Raw genomic sequence first — 25,386 nt, 5'->3', positions numbered from 1 at the left:
TCACGGAAATGACTCCTTTACTGATTGAGCTCGTCAGGTTGGAATGGCGCCACCGTGTGGTGAAAATAAACACTACCACTCTCCATCACAGAGCTCAGGAACAGAACGTTCAACTGTGACTGTAATGTTCTCGGTTAAAAATAAATGTACTCAAAAAGTCAACAACGTCATAAAATGTGTGTTTTTTTTTTTAAATAGTTAAGGCCTTTATTTGGTTAGCAACTCGGACATGACAGGCAAGAGTCAAACCTGCATCTCATACAACTACACCATGTGTAGGAAGCAAGTGCACTTAGACTATATTTATAATGTAATAAAACTATGATATATTGTGGGGGGGGAAAAAACACACAAAAATGCAATATTTTTTTGGGAGTTTTTATTTTCTCACAAACCAAGGTCTGTACAAAACAAACAAAAACAAAACAACAAAAATAAAATTTGTACCTACTGTAGGTATTGCATATCATGCTGGGAGTCCTAACTGCATGCAAAACAACATGACCAACAATAATAATATGAAAAAACAAGAGGGCAATAAAAACAAAAAGAGAAGAGTTGGTATTAAAACGGTTTATATAAAAGGTTTATTTCCTTAAGCTGTTGTTTTATCAAGTAGGTAACAGTGGAGCAGTTCAATTGCAAGGGGCAGAAGAAATCTCTTTAAATCGGTTTCGGAAAGAAACGCAAGGAAAGCACATCAATTACCTGCACACATTCACACACACTCACACGAAGAGGACCATTCGCATGTAGAAAACCCAACAATAAGAAGCCCTTTAACAAATACAATGTTATCAAATTTCAAAACTATACAAGATACTACAACTGAACTAATACAATTACTATAGTTAAACTACAGAGATACAGAATGTGTAGATTATGGCTTTTTATCATCAAGTTTCAAACTCTACACATCATGAGATGGCATGATCTGTCAAAATGAATGAGGGCTTAAAAACACAAACAAAAAAAGGTTGATATTTTCCACTGTACATGCTGAGAAGAGCCCTCCTGCTCCCGTTTCACGAGCTTCACTCTAATGTCACTATCACTGAACACATCTGAAAGCATAATCTCTACCCACATCCACATGAACTATGAAACAAGGACATATTCTACCTATACTGAAAGGAAGACAGTGGGTTCATTCTTTCGCCATATTGCAGAAGACATAGTTGAAATTCATATGGCAGAAAGCAAATCTCTGCCACTACACATTGATCCTTTCATTACTCAGTACTGTATTAAAGAGACCCACACTTCGACAAAACAGCAAAACATGTCATTTGGACGGTAAGTTATGACGCTTAAATCTAAAGTTTATTATTCGACTGCTGAATTAAACGGAGAAGTTGATCAGAATATGGCATGAGATGAAGGGAAGTGGAAGGATGCTCCGGTCGGGGGTGTCGGGAAGAACGGCCTCAGTCTGCGCTGACCTGTGTGTTGACCTGCCCGTCGGTCGTCTGGCTGGTGGACTGAATGAACATGGGCTGGGTCAACTCCTGTCCCGCCGGCATCGTCACCTGCTGGATCTGATACAGCTGCTGTAGAGCCACACACACACACACACAGAGGGATCGATGTTACTGAACTCTGACAACTGCGGTAACTCAAAATAAAGGATATATATATATTCGGGCTGGGACGATACACCGATCTCCCGATGCAATTCTATCACGATACTTGGGTGCCGATGCGATATGTATTGCGATTTTTAACACTAGACCATCGGGACAAGTTAAATCATACACTTATACAGACTGATCATATTTACAAAAACAAATCATCACATCTTTCTGACTTTTATTTCAGAAGCATCATACAGTACTACATTCTCTTGAATAAACGATTCAATAAATAATTTTTTTAACAGTCACTTGTTGCCACCTAGTGGCGAAACAATGTAATCGATAAATGCGTTTTTATAAGCACCGAGTTTCTATCAAAAGCTTATTTTGATCGCTATCTTAGACATCAGTGTTCATATTTGAACTTTAAACTTTTATCCAAGTTCTTCTATGATAATTTTAACTACCGTATTTTCCGCACTATAAGGCGCACTTAAAAGCCTTTATTTTTTTCAAAAAACGACAGTGCGCCTTATAATCCGGAGCGCCTTATATATGGATCTGGCGCCTTATGTTAACGTCTGTTAAACAACCGCTGACTTAAACCTTGTTTATACTTTCGCCTGACACCGGAGCGCGAGCCTCCGCTGACTGCGCGCGCAACTCCCCAAACAGACGAGGCATTTATACTTGACGCAACTGTTTTGTTTTAGACTGAACACCAGACCATACAACTGATTTAGACGCGCAAACTGGGTGCCGGTGTGATGAGATGTACTACTAATATCCGTCTGCTCGGGCAGATTCGGCTCAAAGTCATGCATCTTCGGATTCAGAGGCGCGCGCGCTGTTAAGCCGAATCTGCCTGAGCAGACGGATATTATTTTTTTTATTAACTTCGCGCTCATGCGGACGCGTCGAGTATAAACAAGGTATCTTGGTTTACATTTGGACTTTGGATGTGATCTTAGGCTTGAAAAGGTTGGTGACCACTGCATAACGCAAACCCAGTCAAACATTTGACTGCAGTATCTTCTATTCTATATGCGCCTTATAATCCGGTGCGCCCTATATATGAAAACAGTTCTAAAATAGGCCATTCATTGAAGGTGCGCCTTATAATCCGGTGCGCCTTATAGTGCGGAAAATACGGTATTGCATCACAGAAATAATGAAACTATGAGGTTGAAAAGACTGTTTGTGAAGCAGTTTCATGACAATCTCTCCGGGTCAGCGGCAGCGCCAACACAGCTTTGAATGTTGCGATATGATTTTGTCAAAGTTTAATAGACAGACGAATTGAAAGATCGCATGGGTGTTTGAATGGAGATCACAGTCTTTTAAAGATGAATCGTGCAGCTCTATTGTCTTCTCTCTCTCTCAGTATCTGAGTAGCGCGAGGGCTTTTCAGTGCGTTCAGTCTCACGTCTCTTTCACGCGTCCACTTGGGATATTACTTCACTCAACACTCATAGATAACAACACATTTCATCCTCTGTTGGAACGAAAGTGGCTAACTTCTGTCAACCTCATCTACAAGCAAGGACAAAAATAAAGCAATTGAATTTGAATTAATATTGATTATGGAATAAAAAAAAAAAAAAAATCGATTTTAGAATCATACAAAAAAAAAAAAAAAAAAAAAAAATCTAATCGATTTTTTCTCCCAGCCCTAATATATATATAATATATATATACACATCACAGAATAATATATTATAATAATAGAATATTGTATTTTTTTATTATATACAGGGCTTGACATTAATACCCACCAAATGCGTGTGTATTTCAGCAGTGGCGTGTAACGCAGTCAATTCCTACTAGCCATTTTGGCAGGTTGAAATTATATATAATATATACATTTTTCATTTGTTGTCTTTTAAAAAGGCTTCTGAAATAATAAACTCACACCTAAAGTGCTCACACATAAAGCCACCTTAAGTTCATTTTTGCTGCTTATTGCGCATTCAAACAGTCAAATACACTCAAAATAATGTCAAAATGGCTAGTCTTAGCTAGTATTCACGTAAACACAGTCAGTTATGTTTTAAGTGAACGTAAACAGTTGAGAAAGAAAACGCATGTGTAACAGTATAATGGATCCATGTGTCGATGTCAAAATTGTGGCCAGTGAAAATGCTGAGTGGCTAGTAACTCTGAATTAATGTCAAGCTCTGAAAAAAATAATCAATCATCCTATATTACAATAATATTCTAAATGTATTTCTTATAATATATAGGTATAGCTAAGATTATATATATTTTTTTCCTTTGAAAGAAATTAATTCCTTCTATGCATTAAATGCATTAAATTGATCAAAGTGAGAGTAAAGACATTTATAATGTTACAAAATATTCCTATTTCAAAATTAATTCAGTTTACAATTCAACTTTCTATTCATCAAAGAATCCTGCACAAAAAAAAAAGCTTTCAACATTGATAATAATCAGAAATGTTTCTTGTGCAGCTTTGATCACAGGAATAAATTGCATTTTTTTTAATATTCAAAATAAAAAAGTTATTTTAAATTGTAATAATATTTCACATTATTACTGTTTTTACTGTATTTCGATCAAATAAATGCATTATATAAAGCCTTAAAACGTCAAAAAAGTCGTTACCTGCCCATCAGTAAACTGGTTGAACTGTTGCTGACCCTGTTGTACTTCCGTCTGTGTAATCTAAAGAACAAGATCACAGTCATCATTTTCATTGCATTCATCAAATGAAGGAAATATGTTTTATGTGAAATACACAACTGGTGAAGTGTGTAACTTCTGTGCCACTAGTAAAAAAAAAAAAAAGAAGCTTTTATGAACACTCCAGTTGATATTGTAAACCATTTTTAAGGTATGCATGTGATTATTTAAAGGTTGCATGCTTTACCTGCTGAGCGTTTGTTGCAAGTGTCTGTATTTGTCCTTGAACAACCTGTGTTCCTGAGACGGGCTGAGCCAAGCGAATATACTGCAGCTGGCCGGTGTTGAGCTGCACCTGCAGGACACCACAAGGGGGCACTGATGAGCACACGTCATTTCCTCCAACTAATGGTTATGCTACATTCCCCATTACCAATCTATAATCCTCATTAAAAGAAACTCTAAATCACAAACTAAAAAGGTTGGTGTCATTTCTCACTGGAATCTGCTGGATCTCTCCCGTGTTGGTGATGATCTGCTGCATGACCTGCATGGTCTGCCCAGCCGACTGCGCCGCCTGCGCCTGCGCCTGCCCCTGCGAGGTCGCCTGCACGATCTGCACCTGCTGGCCCTCGCCCACCTGCATGGTCACAGGAGCACTCTGAAAGATGAAGGAGGAAAGCCATGAGGGTGGGACTGCGGCTTTAAACTCACATACAAGCTGCGTTTCATCCTGCACAAGTCTCTTTCAGCATGTAAGCTAGCATTAGCATTACAGCTCACACCTAACACTGCCCTGTGGGCTTGGAAGGCCTCCAAAAGAAAGTGAAATTGAAGAGGTGTTGAGGATAGGGGAGAGATGCAAGACTGTGACCGTCGAGTGGAGAAACCTGTGCGCTGACTGCTGAGGTGTGACAGATGATCTATCCTCTTCAGGAACTGACACCCGATAGGCCAGAGCAATTTACTAAGCAGCACAACTTCATCTGGCCTGAGACGTGCAGTGAACTCATGTAGCATCAAATAGAGGGCATATGAATTGCAGATTTGGCCGTGTGAATAACATCTGCTTCTCTTTTTGTTTTAGAAGAACATGGCGACTTTACCTTTAATTATCCACTTAGCAGATCTATTATATCAGAAACACTACCGTTCAACAGTTCGAGTTTACATTTTTGTTTTGAAATAAACCAAAGCGGCACTTATTTGATCAAAAACAGAATTAACATTAATACTGTGAAGTATTAATACAATTTAATTTCCATTTTAATATATTATCAAATGTAATTTATTCTTGTGATGCAAAGGTGAATTTTCAGCACCATTACTCCAGTCACATGATCCTTCAGAAATCATTCTAATATGATGATTTGCTGCTCAAGAAACATTTCTGATTATTATCAAGATATTATTATTTTTGCTGCTTAATATTTTTGTGGAAACACTTTTTTTAAAGAATTTTTTTTTCGGCATTTATTTTAAACAGAAATCTTTTGTAACATTCTAAATGTATTTTCTGACAGTTTTGATCAATTTAACGCATCCTTGCTGAATAAAAGTATTAATTGCTTTAAAAATGTTGTTTTACTGGCTTCAAAGCCAGAGTGTAAAAAAAACATTTGATGACATTGTTGCACTGCATTTGTATTTGACAGATTGAACATTAATGTCCGTAATGTTTTTATATATGGTCCCACTTTATATTAAGTGGCTTTAAGTACTATGTACTTACATTGAAATTAATAATTTGATACAATGTACTTATTGTGTAACTACATGTTTTTACATTGTACTTACATTTTAAAAATTCCTGCATATAATTACAGCTGTAATTAATTTATGTAATTACATTTGTAATTACACAGTTGACCCTTCCCTTACACCTTAAACCTACCCAATCCACCTCACCTGTCCCTAACCTTACCCGTATCACACCTCAATAGCAGCAAAAGTGTTTTACAATGCAACATGAACATAATAAGTACATTGTACTTATTTTTTTGATGTAAGTACATAGTACTTAACGCCACTTAAAGGGGTCATGAACTGGCTTTTTTAATTTTTTTATATTGATGTCTGAGGTCAACTTATGACGTTCGCTTGGTTTTTACATTCAAAAACATCAAAATGAAAAAGTAATAGGCTATTTTCTACCCTGGTTTTGAGCCTAGCTCCTGAAACGCTCGGTTTTTATGGGCGTGCCGCATTGAAGACTTTGGAAGTAAACACCCACTGCTATGATTGGATAACAGTTTTGCATATTATAATGAGTTTCATGTAATGCGCGAATCGGTGGGCGGGGCTAAACAGGCAGTGTTGAAGTAGGCGTTGATCTTCTGCGGAGGCGGTGTTTGATACCCTTTGACGTCATAGATCCCCACTTTGAAAAACCTGTCGTTCGCTGTGCCTGGTGTCAATAAAAGCTCTTATTGGACTAACAAGGACGTTTTCAGTTCTGAAACTTACAGGATATTCTTATAGTATGATGACCTCTTATATGTCAAAAGCTGAAGGAAAATTTGATTTCTCAGTTCATCACCCCTTTAATATAAAGTGGGACCGTTTTTTTTCATTGCAAAATGGTACAAGGCCCCTTTTGAAATTTCACTTTCAGTAACCACAAGAGTGAAGCTTGTGAACATAAATTAATTTAAGTGAACATAAATTACACCCATATCGAAAACGCAAATTTTGAAGTTATTTTCATTATTTTATTTTTTTTTACGTTTGGGGTGTATGTGCATTTTACGTTATAGAAAAAAAAAACATTAAAGTAATGTCAATTTATGTTTATCACAGATCTTATTTTACTCATAAACTGAAAATCCCCCATTATAAAACCCCATTGGAAAATCTTGAGGAAACCAGTGGAGAATTAGTCTTCTGGGTTTTGACGTCACCACTCTATCAGATGATATAAACTATAAACTAACCGTCAGGCAGTAGCACTGTATTACCATACATCTGCTTCCATTTACTGCATTGTTTAATGTATAGTACGTGATATAGTACACAACTGGGCAATTTTTACCATTGAATTGTGCTTTAAAATGCAGTTCTTATTCAATCGTCATGACAAAAAGGCCCAGAAAAGCTCCTTTGTGCTTTGTGAATACTTTTGGGGGAAGAATAGGAGCCATTTTTAAGGGTTGGAGGTGTTTACCGTGATAGGGGTCGCCTGTGATTGAGCAACTTGCACCTGCTGTAGCTGCTGCATGGTGGTTCCCTGCAATACCTGAGGAAGAGGAGGAAATAATGCCAGAAAGAGAGAGTGAACAACAAGCAAGCACATGCAAAGCGCATACTCAAACATCACATAAAAAAGCAACAAAAAAGGCAGTGCACTGAGAAGCCACAAGTAGTGTAGAGAAATGAAAGCGCGACATGTAGTATGAACAGACTTTAAAAAGGCATGTTCACAGCATATCCACATTTTTGGGATGACAAAAAAACATGCATAAGGCTTTTTTAAATAAAATAAAATTACCGGTAACACACTAACCCTGAAATGTCACACGGCAACTTTAAAAAAAAAAGAAAAAGAAAAAAAAAGTTTAAAAAAAAAGTAAAATAATAATAATAATAATATAATATGCATTATTTACCATTTATAATTTTGTAATAACTATTTATTATTTACAAATTATGCATTGGTTTTAGTGTGAATAATTTAAGTGTGAAAAATTGTGTGAACAGGCATTGACTAAAGCAGAGTGAAGATGAAGCCGTCTGTTACAGCAGATGAGTGACAGCTCTGCGGTAAAATTCAGTTTATGGAAGTTTTGCATTTGGGGAAATGGAAGCATATAGCAGCACAAAGCAGGGAGCAGACAGTGAGATGAAGCTGAACTGACTCTGTCCTCAGGTATGAAGATAAAACCCCAGTGACAACCAGTTTTACTTTAAGGGTAAACAAGTGAGCTTGAACAGAGTGCAAGAGGTCACAGTCTGACAAATGTTTTGTCAGTTTTTCAATAAACATGTGGTTGCCTTTTTTCATGTGCATAAATTCTCTACACCACTGTATTTACAACATCTTTCTTTCTTTCCTATGTAGATATACCTGTATATGAAGATATAGAATGTTTTTCAAAGAAATTTCTTCTGCTCACCAAGACTGCATTTATTTGATCAAAAATACAGTTAGAACACTAATATTGTGAAATATTATTACATTTAATATTTATATACATATAATATTATACATTTAATAACGGCTTTCTATTTGAATATAGTTTAAAATGTAATTTATTCCTGTGATGTAAAGCTGAATTTTCAGAATCCTCATCCTTCAAAAATCCGTGATACATTTTTCAGGATTATTTGATGACTATAAAGTTTAATGTATTAATGTATTCTGTACAAAGCAGTTCACATGAACAATGTCACAAATGTCCTTATTTGATCACTGACCTACAAATTGTCCACAAACGCAAGTATTTTTCTTGATTTTGACATTTCTGTTTTAATTTTTTCAAAATCTAAATTTCCAGGTTATATTTTGAATCTCATTTTCAGTGTGGTCTGACATTTTGAACCCCACTGTATATATTTGTCCGGAGCGCTCTCTAAGGTGACTGCAGCACAACTTTGGCCAAATCTGACAGGTCAGCAAACCGCAGCTTGCTGAAGCAGCACTGATCCGTGCACCAGACAAAAAAAAGAGCAAGAAAGTGAGAAAGAGCACTTTCATACCGTTGAAATTAAACTAGTAAAAGTTAACATAAATGAGAGACTGACTGGACTCTCTAGCGTTCACCTGATAGCAACGTGTGAATGACACTTCTGGGCTTTCAACCTTCACCAATCATGTTTCAAATGATCCTGTAATGGGCCGATCAGAGTAATCGAGGCTCAAGTGTAGTGCGAGAGTGTAGGTACGATAAAGTTTCAGGCTTTTGTCCACCAGACCATAGTATAATCTACACTAGGGTAATTACAAGGGCAAACAAAGTTCTCCAAGCCTCTAGATACCAGTTCTCTTTCCTCCGTTGAAATATTTCCTTCTGAAACAGGAAGTTTGGGTGGGACATAGCGAGAGAATAGTCTGTTTTTTTTTTTAATAGTCAAAAATAGCACAATTGACAATGCAAAGCGATGAGCCTTACATTTACATTTCATTTACATTTAGTCGTTTAGCAGACGCCTTAAAAGCGACTTACACTTAAAGTTGATCAGCTAATGAATCCATTTGCAATGTTTTTATTGCTTAGGCTTTTTTTTTTTTCAGGTAGAATCTGTGATCTCTGACCCAGTTCATTTGTTGGCTTCCATGACTAAAATAAGCTAGGTTTTCTGCCAAACTGCCAACCCGGGGTGTCGAAATACTATTGGGTAAATTGGCAGTGGGCAGGATCACATCGACCAAAACATAAACAAAACTTTCCAACCCGGAATACATATTTCAAGTAGAATAACTGGCTCTGTTTTTTTGGACTTGGCATGTCATACTTAAACTACATATTTATAATAAACAGAACGTTTTCGTCTATTGGTGTGGACACTATTAAAGTTATTGTTATATTTATCTTGATAGCTATCTTTCTTGGTGTGAACGGGTCTCAAAGCTCATTGTCTGATGCTAGAATCCATACACGCACTACGTCCTTGGGTTTGTGGAAAGCGAGCGGGGATTACCTGGCCCTGCTGGGGTTGAGCGATGATAATCTGCCCGGGCTGTAGTGTGGTGGCGGTGGAAGCGGACACCTGCTGGCCTTGCTGCTGACCTTGGACCTGCACTGCGCTGGGCTGCTGCGCCAGAGTGAAGTAATACTGGACCGGCTCAGTCGGGGCGACAGACTGACGCACTTCCTCCTACACACACAGGCACGTTTATAGAGAAATACACACCTCATATTGCAGAACACTTCAGCAAGAGCGACATAAATGCAAGAGAACATTCACAATCCCATAAACACACACACATGAAATCAAGAGTTCATAAGGTCTATCTGCCGGTTACATCTCCATAAATTATTTTAACTCGGTAACACTAGAGGCAGGAGAAGGATAAATAACTTATAGGCAAAGCAAGAGCGAGTAATGCAATCTTCTAGCTGGACAGAAATGAGACCTTTAGCTGCAGTCTGAGGCATGAACTCCCACACTCAACCGCAGCGTAATGGCAGGCTATCAGCTGTGCTATTCTGACACACAAACAGTAGAAATACTCAAACGTTTGCACTAAGTATCTTTATATTTTCTCCCCATGCGTTCCTGAAGATCTATTTGTGACAAAGAGAGTAAACATCCCTCTCCCAGCTTGGTGATGTCACAGCTGAGAGTGTAGGATGTTTACACACCTGGTCACACACACGCAAACACAGCAGGACCTTTATGGCCCTCAGGTCGAACAAAGACTGGTTTAGCTGAGCTAGGAGGGCTTGGATCGTGGATATATTGGTTAAATTCCTTCCTTCTGTGTGTGCTGAATGTCAGTCGTTTCTTCTCACTGTGGTATTTAGAGTTACTTGTACGTGATTCTGAAAATGTTTTGTTGACTTTATAAATAAAACTTTTGTTTGATGATAAGACACTCTAATTATTTGAGAATCCAGGAATCCAACACATTTTGACCAGTGTACTTCCATGATGTTCAGGAGTTACACACATTATAAATATAAATAAATACAAATATATACATGCATACAAACAATGTATTATTTTATATTTATAAACTAGCTTTAACTAGAAGAAATACATTTATTTATATTTTATATCTAAACCTTGAAAGTCATTTCAGAAGTTCAGTGGCATTATGTCGCTAATGCGGTCAATAGAAGCATTTGGGGAAGTGCTTAGGGTGTGACTGGCAGATAATCTACATTGTCAATAAAAAGTACAATTTCCTTTAAAGAGAATACTAATGTACTTTTCCTAAATTTTATGTAGTGAGTTATTTCAACTAACAAGAATAGTTGGTAAAGCTTCTGAGTGACTGGTGGGCAAAAAGATGAATTTCTCGCCCTGCCAATCGTTGTTTTACTGCCAGTGCTGTGGCACATAACCACACATGGTGTTTTATGAATCAGGCACATGGTGCTACGGCCACATTCATAAAATAAACAGAAGAAATGAATAACTTAGACATCTGGTTGTGCAGAGATAGGGGAAGCAGAGCGCTGCAAACATCCGACTGAAAGCCTTCACAAACCCTACACCCAGCTTCCAGTCAAGGATGTTTACAGCGCCCCCAGGCTGCCAAACACAACACAGCACACTCTTCTCTTCATAGACGCTGAAGAATATAAAAAAAAATTGTAGACGCCGGTCAATTTTGACAGCTTGAAGCTCCTTCTCTTTTCCGCACCTGTCGTTTTGGAGGCTTGAGGTCATCCCGGGGTACGATATCAATGAGGAAGTCAAACTGGTCAAACTTAGTGATGGCCATGGCGATGTCATTCCTCTGGAAAACAGAAAATAAGACCAGAGAGTCAAAACGAAAGACTAAAACCACATGTAACAAATGCTCACAGGAATGGAGGCATTCTCAAAAAGGATGACGCGATGGCCTTATATTCAAATCCGTGATTTGAATATAACATAATGTATAACAGACTGGCTTCATGTGAACAGTGACACCATCTCACCCCACAGACTGCCTACTAGTGGTATTTTCCACAGGATATTGGCTGCAAAGACCACCCATTGTCACCCCCCAGATCAGCAGCTATTTTTAGCCCCATGATTAATATCTGGTGGTGAAGGGTCACATCCATGCAGTTGTTCCATTGACGAATGTTGTCGTGGCGACACAGATTGGCGTGATGCCTTCACAATGGAACTGTGGGCCAGCTGCAAGCTCGCAGGCGGAGCGCTAATACAATCTGCATATTAAAGACACGCTCTAACACTCATTACAGCTTTGTTCGGTGACAAAAGTGTTGCCGAACACCACATCGGAAAAAGGCCATGTTGACACAGGTTGCTATATTGCAGACTATTAACTTTATTCAATGGAAATTATTCCATTCACATTTATTTCCTGTGTAACATATTCTGTTTAATAGCTAATTTGAATCTGTTGATTTCACATTTGAACTTATTTGGGTTTATAGATGTTATTATTATTATTATTAATAATCCAACCAAGGGTTCAACAGGACACCATTTAAAAGCCAAGGAAGGCAAAATGAGTTAATAAAAAGTAAGTGGGTCATGGGAGATGTACTTTTAGACTCTACGCTACAGTGGAACAGAGATAAGCCCTGGGGTGCTTGTGTGGGGGGCTCTTCCCATAAACGGACAAGCTGTGTCACGACTCCAGCACATGCAGCATTAGGAGGAACTTTTTTTCTTTCTTTGCCGTAATGGTTTGGACTTATTTACGTGAAGAAAATACTAGGAGCTGGCTATAGGTGCGATCGCATTAGCAAAATTTCAGTGAGATTTCACAGGTCAAAAAAAATAAATAAACGGTCGATTGTCAATAGTGTAGCGATGTATAAAGCACAGCTCAAACAGAACTCACTTCCACACCAAGCAGCTTTCAGAGAATTTGCGTGACCAACTTGAACAAGCGAAATCTGAGTGGGGAAATGTTTTGCCCTCACATGATGGAACAGATCACTATTGAAATGACATTGAAAATTGAATGAACAACAGTAAATGTGAGCACACCCTAACATTACACTTCATATATTTATTTATGCATTCTAATGACTGCAAGTACTGACATTTAACTCCATTTGAAAGAAAACATCAGAAAAGTGATTGACAAATGTCACTGACTCTTTAACATCAGATTCACTGAAAATAAGATTTTTTTTTTTTTTGGACAGAGATGGTGAAGGAGACAGGAAACAATAGGGGGAAATGGCGGGTGGGATCAGGAAATAACCAGAGCTAGTCTTAAAGAGGACCTATTATCCCTTTTACAAATTCTTAATTTTGTTTTTGGGCTCTACTAGAATAGGTTTTCATGCTTGATTGCTCAAAAAATTATTTTTTTTCACATATTTGACATTGTTGCAGCTCCTCTCTTCCCAGTCTGTCAGTAACGCTCTGTTTAGTTCCTGTCTCTATGAAGCCCCTCCTTCTGAAAAGCCAACATGCTCTGGTTGGCTGAATCAATGCGTGTTGTGATTGGTCAACCTCTTTGAGCGTGTTTCGTAAATGTCACGCCCCTTACCATAACCCACTTAGATACAGGGTGGAGAAAATTAGTTTTTAGTTTAGTTACTAATGCAACTCAATCAGGCCTTGTTTGTGAGTTTCAGGGAGTTCAGAAACGGTGCGCACTGCTATAAAGAATAACTCCCTTTGGAGTGACTTTGTGCTTTGTAACTTTGCAGAAAACAGCAAAATTACACACTAAAGGAAGTTTAAAAATGTAAAAAAGCATTATAGGTCCTCTTTAAATTGAAATTTAACTACTATAGATTACGGTCATTGGAAACATGGGTTATGCTCTGAAATACAGAGTGGCACTTTTGCAGAGGTGACCCGTTCAAAGCAAGCTCAAGGTCATTTCATGATCTCTATTGTTTCCAAAAAACAAAACAAAACAGGAACAAACAGACAAACAAAAAGGTAATTTTTGTCTTAGAGGAGACTGCTTTATCTCATCTGACATGACTGACCTGTAGTGTACGCCGTTTGTTGTCCTCAGTGTGGATCCAGGCTCTGAGAGTGAGCTCTGTGATGAAGATCTGTGCCGCTTTGGCAAACAGCACTGGTGCCTCAGCACTGATCATCTACGGAAGGTTACCAAAGCAAATCAACAGAGGGGAGATTACAAGAACGACACATACAATCCTATCCAGACACTCACTACGCCCGTGCCCTCCATGTTTCGCCCTGGCCTAAGACAGGTGGACACACAGTGTCCAAAGAGGCTACGTCAAGACTTGACCCAGGGTCTTGTCCATGTCACTGCTCCTGAGCTCTTAATTGCCTTGGCTTTTCTTTCTTCCCAGTCTAAGCTGCAGGTTATTTTAAGCATCTGGACATCACCCTGACCTGATGCCTGCTTCCCACGCGGCTAAGGCTATGTGGGAAGATCATGTCCTGTGGCCTCACCAACATCACTCACAATATCTTTGTACTGAACAACTGAGAAAGAAACAGAGATGTTTGTTTTCTTTAGGGTTAAACAAGCTAATTACAAACACTGAGGGTTAATCTATTTAGCAAGTACACCAACCTTTATGTCTAATCGTTCTTATGTCTCTCGTTCTATGAAACTGAACTAAAAGGGCATCAGTGAGTGTGTCTTACAGCCACTTAATACTTGGCTCACATCACCACATGACCTGGCTCTTTCAACGGTACTGATGCCATGCAATTATTATTTGTACTTGAAAATTAGTTTATTTGCATGTTGCTTTGTTAAAGCATCTGGCAAGAAAAGTAAATATTGCTGATACATGGAACTGAGCTTGTTATGAGAGGAGTTCTTTCTTTTTAGTTCTTGGAAAACTCCTATTCAGTATTTACATGATACCCAATATCAGGCTGTTTCACAGTAAATGGCCAAATGACTCAGTTGGATCAAATAATTTCTCTTCTCACAATGAAGTGCTCTGAAAATAAGAGATTATTGTTTTTGTAGTAGTTCAAATTGGGCCTCACTGCAGCCGAAGCCACTGAAAATATTAACTTTGCTTTTGGAGAAGACCACAAAAACATTCATTCATGATTTGAAGCCTCAAAAATCAAATAATAAACCCAAACTTGTAACCCATCTTTGCTAGGGTGATGTGGGAGTTGCCAGAGCATTGTTAAGAAGTCGCTAGAATATTGATATATGGTTGCTAGTGTCTTCTGATGGTTTCTAGGTGACTGCTGGGTCATTCTAGGTGGAAAAAAAGCCCTAAAGTAGTGATGCACCAAAAAGATAACCGTTTCTGTCAATGAATACGACCCTCCAAAACTATTTCATATTTATTTCTATAACTACCCCAAAGGGTTCCTAGAAATGGAGCTCTCCATCAAAGTCTCTGGGAATTATTTTTTTGGCTGTCTCATTTTGGCAGGCAAGTCAGATCGCTTAAGACTAGGGGTTGAACGACTTCAGAAACTTTAAAGTCAACATTTATGTGATGAAAGTCGAGTTGACGTCGACTAGTTGCTGATGATGTAATGATGATGATGAACAAATAAGCCTGAATCGTCCTTGAGCTGAGACGCGACCGCAGGTTTTCTTGTTCACATATGGAATATGGCTGCACACAAGGCTATTGATCCTACATAACTGCTTATTTTGATCAGTTCTTTTGTCTTTAGGTCGTTATATTTCTCACAGATTTCTGCTCGTTCTAAATCGGATAGAGATAAAGTAGCACCGTAAGGATTACATTTATAGGAATGCATTAGTGAGAGAGCGATTGCATGTGAATTAATTCTTCCTGGCAGCGTCTCTCTACTAACAGTGAAGCTGAGGGTTTTAGTTACTAAGAAATATATGCTAGAACCTTTCAGTTTCTGAGCTATTTTACTGATATTTTACTGCACGCGATTACAATGCAGCACGCATTAGTTTAGAACGGCGATTAACTTATGTGTACAATAAGCTTCACCCAATTTTGAGCATTCAGATGGTATAATTAAACATTTCATGTGGAGCACTCTCGGAGTATGCATTTATTTGTCACTTTAACTGTTTGGAAACGGAGCGTAAAAGATTTCTTATTCTGTTGCGCCCTCTATAGGCCATGACCAGCGACTAGTCAACATCAAGCTTAAAGCATTAGAGTCGACTAGTCAACTAATGCAACCCCTACTTAAGACACAATAAACCTCTCCTCAAGCTACATGATTTGATGTATCATTCATGTCTGTAAAACAAAGAGTGCCAAACATGCAGAACATCAATACTTACGGCCAAGAATTTGAACAAACCTCCGAAAAACTCTAATCCGGAGTAATAGTAATAGTAAAGCTTGCCATAGCAAACTCCACTAATTACTGACCCGACTGGCCACTTGATGTACAGTCCACAAACGCTGGGCTGCTGCTTTCTCAAGAATGAAAGACAGGAAGTGTGCTGACATCAGCTTAGACTTAGCTTAGTGTTGATTCAGCTCGCCTGCTCTTACCTTCACATCCTCATCCAGTTTCATAATTTTCTTGATGCGAGCAAGAGGAAGCTCTTGCACACGGAAATCCTTCTGAAACAGTGCGAGAGTGCGTTAGAGGAGAACTCGCATTAACATTAATAATTCCTATTAATAAACAGAGGCAGACTCTTGTTGAGGTACTACATAGTTGGCTAACTTGCCTGTAATTTTCCAATAAAGACTTTTTTGTTGTTGTTGGAAAAGGCAGTGTTTATACTGTATCTGAGTGAGAATAAAGCAGATAAAAAAAGCTAGGAGAAACCCATACCACGGTAAGATTCCTGATCTCTTCCATCACTCTGGGCCAAAAGGTCTGTAGGCTCTGCTGGGCATCGCTGCCGCCTGCTCCAAATGAGTCTGCCGACATCTCCAGATCTTCTAGGAGATAAAGAGAGAGAGAAAACAAGACAAGTCAGGGTTAATGTTCACATATAAGCCTCGTAACTGATGTAATCATTTTGAGCTTTGAGATAATAAACCACATTAGACACTGTTTAGTTGGAGTTGAAGAAGTCAGAATAATTTTGTGTGATAGCCCGTGCGTCACTACAGTAAAATGCCTGGTGCAATTGACGATGGGGCAATTGGTCAACTCAGGCGTGTGTAAACTAAGCCAGGAATCCATATGTGAAAAACCTGGAGAACAAAGTCCTCCTCCATGCCAGTGACCTGATGCCTGTAGTGCACATCTGGATACCCAAATAGCTTTGGAGCCGGACCAAATGTGTCGATCTAACAGTACTGCTCGGCACTGACGCAACGGAGACAATCCAAACACAAACTAACACAAACCAAAAATGCAAGAGGAGCAAAGCTGGCAGGTTACTATGGCATGTGAGGAATTCTGCAGGCAGCCTGCCTGAGCTTGCGCTGCCACGGACGCTACAAAGGATCTCTCTCTTTCTCTGGAAGAAAACACAGGGACTGAAATAGCTGGGTGGGGTGCCACAGAAGCAGGAGCGAGGCAGTAAAAAAGTACTCGGACTCGTGCAGTTCAGCCATAATCCAATAACAAGACAAACTGCCAAGGGCTTAATGGAGGGGGGAGCAGTCGGACTGCTGAGCAGCCTCACTATGTAGGTCAAACGGAGGAGCAACACAGTGAAACGTGCGTGATCACTGGCGATAAGCGGCGACCTGCTTTTATCTCTTATTCCTCTTACGTATATCGAAGCATTAGGATTGTTAAGATCGCCAAAAATCATGTTTAGTGTCTTTATTTGCCTTCAAAACAATCAGTGGCATTAGACAAGCATAATACAAATCAATGAGTCATGTGACTCCACTGTCAATAAGCTCCAGACTCATTTCAGGCTTGACTGAAGCCATCAACTGTCAATCAAATTTATTAAGCATACATTTAACAAGAGAAACCACCAGCGGCAGCTCTGCTGCTGGGAAGCAACTGCATCAGGTGTCGATCTTTTGATGGTCTTCTGCTGTACATCTGTGAGTGTTGATGTTCCAGCGGCGGACTGATAACAAATGATAATTTAACTTCTCAAGTAAGACCATTAAGAAAACTAGCTGGCTAATTAGCAGGCGATAACAGCAGCAATTACTGTCACGGACCAGGGAAATTGTGAGGCAAATTAAATGAGATAACACTCCATTAAAGGAGACATAAATAGGTTAAATCAAAGCTCGCCTCGACCAGCTGCTTGAGTGGGAGCTATTTTTGACTCTTTTAACCAGATTGAGACACACAACCTGAGATGGGAAGAGCGAAACCTCTGACTTAGCATGGGTAGAAAGCTTGTTCTTTTGAGGTTAGAATGTTTTGTAATGCGTTACAGCAAAATAATAGTAAAAAAGGGGCTACTACCATTGACTTGGGTGACAAATAACTGTCCATAAAAAAGAAATAGATTTTTTTAAAGTGTTAGGACCTTTCAGGTTTTAAAATATTAACAAGCTGGATACAGTGAAGCAATTGTTAAACTTAGTAAGCCCTTAGTAAGGTTTTAATTTCTAGAGTTTTTTTTCAATTACTTGCATCACTTTGACATTTTTGACAATTTTCATTCAGAAATAAAAAAAAAAAAATGCTAATCATAGATGTCTATTCAAATAATTGTATGTATGAATTGTTTTTTTAATGTATTTTTAAATATATTAAAGATACAAATAAAATAAATAAATAAGTGTCATGTCATTGACCCAACTGCAACCGTAATGGAACTACATCACAATATAATTCATTCAAACTTCAGACTTGTAGGCGGAAACAAAAAGCCAGGTTAAGCGCAGTGCACGTGCAACTCTTAGTCACGATCGTCCTTCAAGTCAGAACGCAACGGTGGTGTTGGATTTCTCCTGATCTGTTCGGTTGCCTCGACGGCAATGACCGCTGGTGCTTTGTGTCTCAGAAAGTCAATGCCGCTAACAGAGGCTGAATCAGCAAGAGCATCACTGCCAGCCTGGCTTTCGTCGTGCAGAAGGACTGCAGCAAAGGAACGCTCAAACATTTCAACGTGATCAAGGATGAGCGGTTGACGATTTCACAAATAACCCCCTTGATGAGAGGATGAGTTAAGCTGGTTGTGTGGCAGATATTTAAAGGTTGGAGAAAGTGAGGCCTAAGACCTCCAAGAAGGAGAGTCATAAGTGGAGAAAGTGTAGTGACAAACACAACAGAATAACTTCATATACAGTTACCACTGTGAGGACAATTACCTTTTATACTATAGTTTGGGCTGTATCTTAAGCAGATAAAAATGTAGAATAATCTCTTCCTCGTTCTGGAGAGATTCAGATCAGCTATGCGGAGAAGACAATACCAGGGTTGCGGATGCCAGTCGTTGTGTTGACTTGAGATCTAAGCTACCTTCAGACATTGAAGCTCACCTCTAGAGTGAGCCTAATTTTAACAGCCAGGACTTCAAAAGCTACAAAACAATAGACCTTATTTCAGAGTCTGCTTTTTTGTTTGACAAGCCCAAATCAAACTTAACCCGTGAACCGAGAATAATTTTTCATCTCATTTTTTGCTCACATTCCTCATCTCAAGCATGCCTCCCCTAGACGGGTTAAGAAAACCAAAACTAAATGCATACCAAACAATGCATGCACACAGAACAATCTTATCTGATTTCGGAGGATTCCAGAGGGCAAAAAATAACATGAACATGTGAAGAAAATAATGTAGAGAGAGAGAAAGTTGTGTGTTAGAATGACAGTTCAGAGCTTTTAAATACATTTAAATGAACTTTAAACTCTAATTTCAGTCAGATTTCCGACTGATAATGCAACAATGTCTGCGTTTCGCCCAGCATGTATTTGTTTGTTTTTTATGCCATACCAGCATCTATGGCAATTTCATGGCAAGATCAATATCTTTTAAAATAATATAAATAGTAGTAACACAGTAGTAATGAAAAACAACAACTGACAACCAACTCACATTATAACAAACATTATATGAGGTTTTTCATTTCAATATTTGATCAAAAATTTCAGATAATTCCTGGTGAAACGTTTTTGAAAAAATCCATTAGAGAACTTTCTAAGTAAAAACATTGCCTAGTGGCATTTCCCAGCATGTGTTATTCGGACTACTGTGATGTGGATTTAATCCTTATTAAAAATTATCAATCACATATTGTGTCATGTAGAAGCCAAGCTACGTAAAAAAACCTGATTATAACTGCACATGTATAACTTATTGACAGCATCTTTTTAAATGCATTACGCCTTGTGCCATGTTTACTTGGATAGGCTTTGCTCAACTATGCACCAAAAAAAATCCCTGCATATAACATGTAAACGTACTTACTGACAACTCTTTTTACTATGTATTACTTGTTAAGTCCCTGAACCTAAACCAGCCTCATTAACTAAAATTACAGCACACAGACAAGATGTTTTCTATGATCATTCTGTTATACAGAAAGGTCACATTTCTAAAGGATTTATTAACTACACAAACATTCACTCAGAAAGGCCAGCTGGTATATATATAAATATATATATATATATATATATAAAAAAAAACACAAAGCCTGCTTCGGTTACTGGTTAATCATCGACTCGGACACAACAAAATGCACCCAGGCACCCGGCAATGAATTACAAATTAACCGACAAATAGCTGTTCTTGTTCGGAGCAAAAAACATAGGGGCTGGACAATAACGCCACTCTGATCTCACGGATCAATCATTCCAAAGTTGCCCTTGGTTCGGCCTCGCGTCGACTCCAGGAAGCCGTCCCTGAACTCTCAAGGTCATTTGGCAGTAAGCAAAAATGGGGAGGGAGAGAGAAAAAGTGAGGGATATTCTATAGCACAGAGAGAAAGAGAATGGAGACTGGTTTTTCAACTTTCACTGCAGCAACTTGGCGACCCTAGTGTGTGCAATGATGGCGTCCCTAGAGAAGCGTGATGGTGAATGGCCCCCTCTTGTCTGTGCGCCCCTGAGGGATGCACTGTCCTCTTGGTCTCACACTCTCTCTCTGCTGACAGATCGAATGCAGGAGCTGCTCTCACATTCCTGTGACCTTCATCCACCGATGGGCCCGCAACGGCAAGGTGCGTCGACGTGCCGACGCCAGCACCAGAAACCCAACTGTAAACTTTAAAGGTTCTGCACTGACATTTCAAAACAACCTAAAGTGCAAAGCTCCGGGAACGAGAGGGAATGTGCAAAAACGTTAGTCAGGTGTGACATTTTACCCTTGAACATTTGTGCAATCTGGTGCGATAAGGAGCTAAAATGATCAAATCTTAACCGAACACATCATGCTGAGACACAGCAGTCAAGGCTCTACCTAGAGTTATTTTTAGTAACTCCTTTCCCCAAAAGGAGCATAATACCATCACTAATGGAAACTTTCTAGTGCACAAGCGGGAAAGAGACTTTAATCCGACTGAATTCTGTGACAAGGAATCATGTGAGGACAACCATCTGTACATTATGAACTAAGGGGGCAAAGAGTCCCCACATAAACCCCAATCCATGCTGATCACGTAGAGACCACATCCAATACTGCCTTCTGCTCTTTCTCACTGTCATGGGAGTGTAAACAAGCCGCGAAACTGGGCCTTGAAAGGTGAAACTGGGACTAGCGGTCCTATACAGCCATGGCCATCATCTCTATCTGTATCTCTAAGCATCACAAATATAGCGGAGATACTCGACAGCACTGGACCTTCAAAAAGTCCGAAGTAAACCTGAACAAGATGAACTTAAAGGTCAACTGCGATCAAAAAGTATGGCGTGCAGTTCAACGCTGGAAAGTTAAAATGACATATGCAAAACCAGTGAAATTACCAGCTAGTTATTGTTTACATCATGTCAGACATTAGTAGTCAGGTTAAGGAGTTAAAAATGAACAGGAGAGAAAACACAAAGAAGTACACTCAGATTTCAAGCAAGGGGAAAAGTAGAGGACGAAAGGAGGAGGAGAAAAGCGCAGCGGAGGACAGAGGAAGCATCCCATTACTGCAGCGAGAGAGAGAGAGAGAGAGAGAGAGAGAGGGAGAGAGCTTTACTGTCTGATTGCAGTCGCAAGTCATACTTACCCCATGCCCTTCATATGCTGTGCCGGAGAAGGACATCTCGAAAGTCTCCATAAGTGTCTTTATTCCACAGGCTCTGTCCCAAGAGGAGACAAAAGGCTGTGTGGGATTGGCGATCCGCCGCTGTGTTCAAAGCCCCGAGCTGAGGGGAGCGCGATCACCTACTGCCCCCCCCCCCCTCCGAACCCTCCCCCTTCAACTAGCCCATCTTCTTCAGCCACCCCCCTCCCCCCTTTCCTAAACACACAACCCCCTCCCATTCCTCCCCTGTCCGAGTCCCGTGAAGCCGCCTGGAGCCTGGAGTTGGCCTCTGCCTGGCAACCCTACTGTTTGTCTTTCAGCTGACCCCTGGCTCTGCGAGTGACCGGAAAAACAGGCGAGAAAGTGAGGGAGAGGTGGAGAAAAAGGGAAGGATGAAAAGAAACAAAAGTGTGAGAGCAATGCAGAGCTGTAGAACAAGTCGGAACAAAAATCTCCTGACTGCTTTCCCTTTAACACTCGAGTGTAATCAATCTAGCTTGCTAAACGATACTCTAAGCCTGCCTATCTCTACGATCCCACCCCCTCTGTGGATTCTTCAAATGAGCCCGAGTCGGTCTCTGCCGCTATTGGCCGACACATCCGTCACTCCCCTCCTCCCTGCTGACCCTCTCAACTCCACCCCCTTTCACAGACACTCAACTTCCTGTTTTAAGTTACCTTGAGCAGCAGGATAGGGGTCAGGCAACGAAAAGAACGAGAGAGAAAAAAAAAACACCAGACAAAAGCAGCAGAAAGTTGAATAAAGGACGCGGGGAGAGCGGATGATCGCCTCGGTTTGTGAGCCTTGGAAAATCTGTCCCCTGCAGATCGTCTTCTCTACTGTGGCTGGACGGAGCCGGACTGAACAACTGACTTCTCAAACAACTGTCCCTTGCTTATTTACAATGTCAAACTAAATGTCTCTAACGCCCGCCCCTCGGAGGAGAGCAGTGGCTGGGTGTGCGATGATGCAAATGAGCCCACGGACAGTGATTGGCCCAATGCGAGCTCAAAGAGGATGCCGCATGCTATAGCCGCATGATTTAAAGTGGAAAGTCACTCAGGTCAGACTTGCAGTCTCATTTGAGTGCAGGGACATGCATGCAGTGCAGCACATTCAACCTAAACTCGACGTTAGTCGCGTCATAAAGAAATATAAAGTTGACCTGAAGGGTCATGTTAAATGGTTATGTGTAACCATACAGCACAATCTCATCATGTGACCAAAAATAATGCAAGCTATGCAACTATCATGCTATTACAATAACTTATTTGTTCATTTTTCTTTTGGTTATTCCTTCAATGGTAAAGAATAATAACTAATGGTAAAGAACAACAAGACAATGCTCACATTTATGGTGTTTTTTTAGCATGTGAAACAGTCATTTCAATATGAATCCACATAATATTGAATGTCACATGAGAGCAAAAGATCTCTGTGCTTCAAATATGATATATGATTCACCACTTTGACCGACTGAAAGCTGCTTGGTTTGAAAGTTTTGTAGGCTGTGCGTCACACATCGCTACACTTTTAATAATTTTACTAATGTGACCGCACCTTAACTTGCTGTTCTTTTGCATTGTACAGCATCACTTGATTCTGACTGGTCTCTTTATTTCCAGAAGCTTCATGCCCCCACATGCAAATCGGCCTACACAACCTCCAATTCACCATAGTCTCGCCTCTTTTAATTATGTGAGACATGAAAATCAGAATGTGGGAAAAACTTCACACTGTATAGATGAAAACCAATGCAACAACTCAAACTGGAGCAGCACAATCCTTCCTCTACATTGTTGTTGTTGAATTACATCTAGAAGGCAGGTCAATTATTTACAGCAACAGTGTTGAAAGATTATGGCAACAGTTGCCATGAATGCCATTATGATTCTTGTAAAATCAAGGTCAATGAGGAATAAATTTGCTTGTAAAGATGCCTTGAAAGGCTCACTGATGAATCACTTGATATGTAAATAGTGAGTTCATGTGCCAGTCAGAAATTGACCTCCATTTAACCTGGTACATTAAAAACATGTCAATTACGTCTTAAATTACAGCCATTGCTAAATATCATAATTAGTGAGTTCGTATTTTACTTTATTTTTCTATTCTCATTCAGTAGAAAAACAATTAGAAGCGTATTAATATCTGCACTATACGATGACACCAGAGGCACATTCTACAAAATGAAAATAAACGGAATAAATTCCATCCCGAATAAATCATATAAGTTACACAAAAAATTACATTTCCTTCACATCTGATAAATAGAAATATGCAGTACATGGCCATAATAACAGTTGTAAATTCCGTTAACGAAGTCGACAAAGCATTTGCAGGCTAACGTTACCGGGAGACATGCTAAACGAAACCATACACACAATCAGTATATATGCGTGTATAACATTGTTCTGGATTAAACACATAGTGACCGATTTACATTTTATTGTGAGGATAATTTACATCTCCAAATATCTACGTTACAGTCGACAAGATTGTACGGACAGTTAATGATTATTAAAAGAGCGGCATAAATGTAGGAGACATTGCTCGCTACGTTAGCAGGCCGCATCGACTGTGACTCTCGACAAATTAGGAGAAGTGAAATAATGATGGTTTTCGAAGGCTTTGAGCGAGTTTTCCTAAAATATTTGTAAAGCGGTGTAAAGACAGTCTAACCAATAAAGACTACGTTTGGATCTGTCCTTCAGACCAATCAAACCTCGGACTAGATTCCACCAATCAAGGTTTCTAGGGGTTCTGGTAGTTAAGAAACTGCCACCATTTAGGCTCAAAATGAACCAGTGAGCCAATAGAAGTCACTTACACTAGAGAGCCAAAATGGCGACTAATGTCCAACAGTTTCCTGACCGCCTCCATTCCCTTCCACTAGCCACCAATAAGCGCTTCAGAGAGCGAGGAGGGAAATGGCGCCTATGTTCATCCTCCAAAACAATCGTCCATTGGATGAAAACTTTTATTGGACCACGAGCTCAAAACGACACCCGCTTTATCGAAACTGAGCGGTAGATAGCAAGCGAACAGTAACGCAGCAAAGTGTTTAATTTTTATACTCACTTTAGGCGATGAAATCGTAGTGTAGTCCGGTTCGTCGTAATATTTAATTTATTTCAGGCTCTTACAGCAACCAAGATGGCCGACGATTTGACAACTTTTTTTTAAAACCGGAAGAAGTGCTACGTTTGCTGTGACGTACTCGCCGTTGGCGCCATTAAATGTGAATGTTCCTCAGTTCAGCGTCAGCGAGAGGTTGATCTGACCTGCACATCCCATGTATGTGTTTGCTTCGGATATAACTTTTATAGCTACTGTCCATTTAATTGTAAGCATTTCTCCCGATTGTCTCCGTGGAATAAAAAAAATAGCTTCTTCTCTATTTCATTATTTTGAAACAGAAAAGAATGTGTATATATGTGTGTATGTAATTTGTGTAGTGCATATAAGATCACACCCTAACCCTATTTATGGGTAAAAATACCCTTGTACTAAGAACAAAGTTTACAATTAAAAAACGATCTTCATTATAAATCAATATTATAACTGAATCC

At 39.4% G+C, this 25,386-nt stretch overlaps 1 protein-coding gene across 14 annotated transcripts; it reads right to left on the bottom strand.

Annotated features, from left to right (window-relative positions):
- Positions 1-359: 359 nt before the first annotated feature.
- On the bottom strand, positions 360-25,023 carry nfyc (nuclear transcription factor Y, gamma). 14 transcript variants are annotated; one of them, XM_084130949.1, is made up of 12 exons: positions 22,492-22,728; positions 21,796-22,146; positions 16,545-16,654; positions 16,256-16,327; positions 13,799-13,912; positions 11,527-11,622; positions 9,855-10,031; positions 7,381-7,452; positions 4,717-4,878; positions 4,465-4,572; positions 4,200-4,259; positions 360-1,550 (listed from the first exon to the last, which is right to left on the bottom strand). In XM_084130949.1, exons 3-12 carry the CDS (start codon positions 16,641-16,643, stop codon positions 1,428-1,430), a joined length of 1,083 nt encoding a protein of 360 aa, XP_083987075.1. In that variant the 5' UTR covers positions 16,644-16,654; positions 21,796-22,146; positions 22,492-22,728; the 3' UTR covers positions 360-1,427. The 14 variants fall into 14 exon arrangements, with proteins under 14 accessions (XP_083987075.1, XP_083987076.1, XP_083987080.1 ...); XM_084130950.1 differs by having other exon boundaries at positions 21,796-21,868; XM_084130954.1 differs by having other exon boundaries at positions 16,256-16,324; positions 21,796-21,868.
- Between the last annotated feature and the right edge of the window lie 363 nt (positions 25,024-25,386).

The sequence above is a fragment of the Abramis brama genome (assembly GCF_963993115.1).
Source record: "Abramis brama genome assembly, chromosome: 12".
NCBI classification, from domain to species: domain Eukaryota; kingdom Metazoa; phylum Chordata; class Actinopteri; order Cypriniformes; family Leuciscidae; genus Abramis; species Abramis brama.
This window is presented reverse-complemented; position numbering and strand designations above follow the sequence as displayed.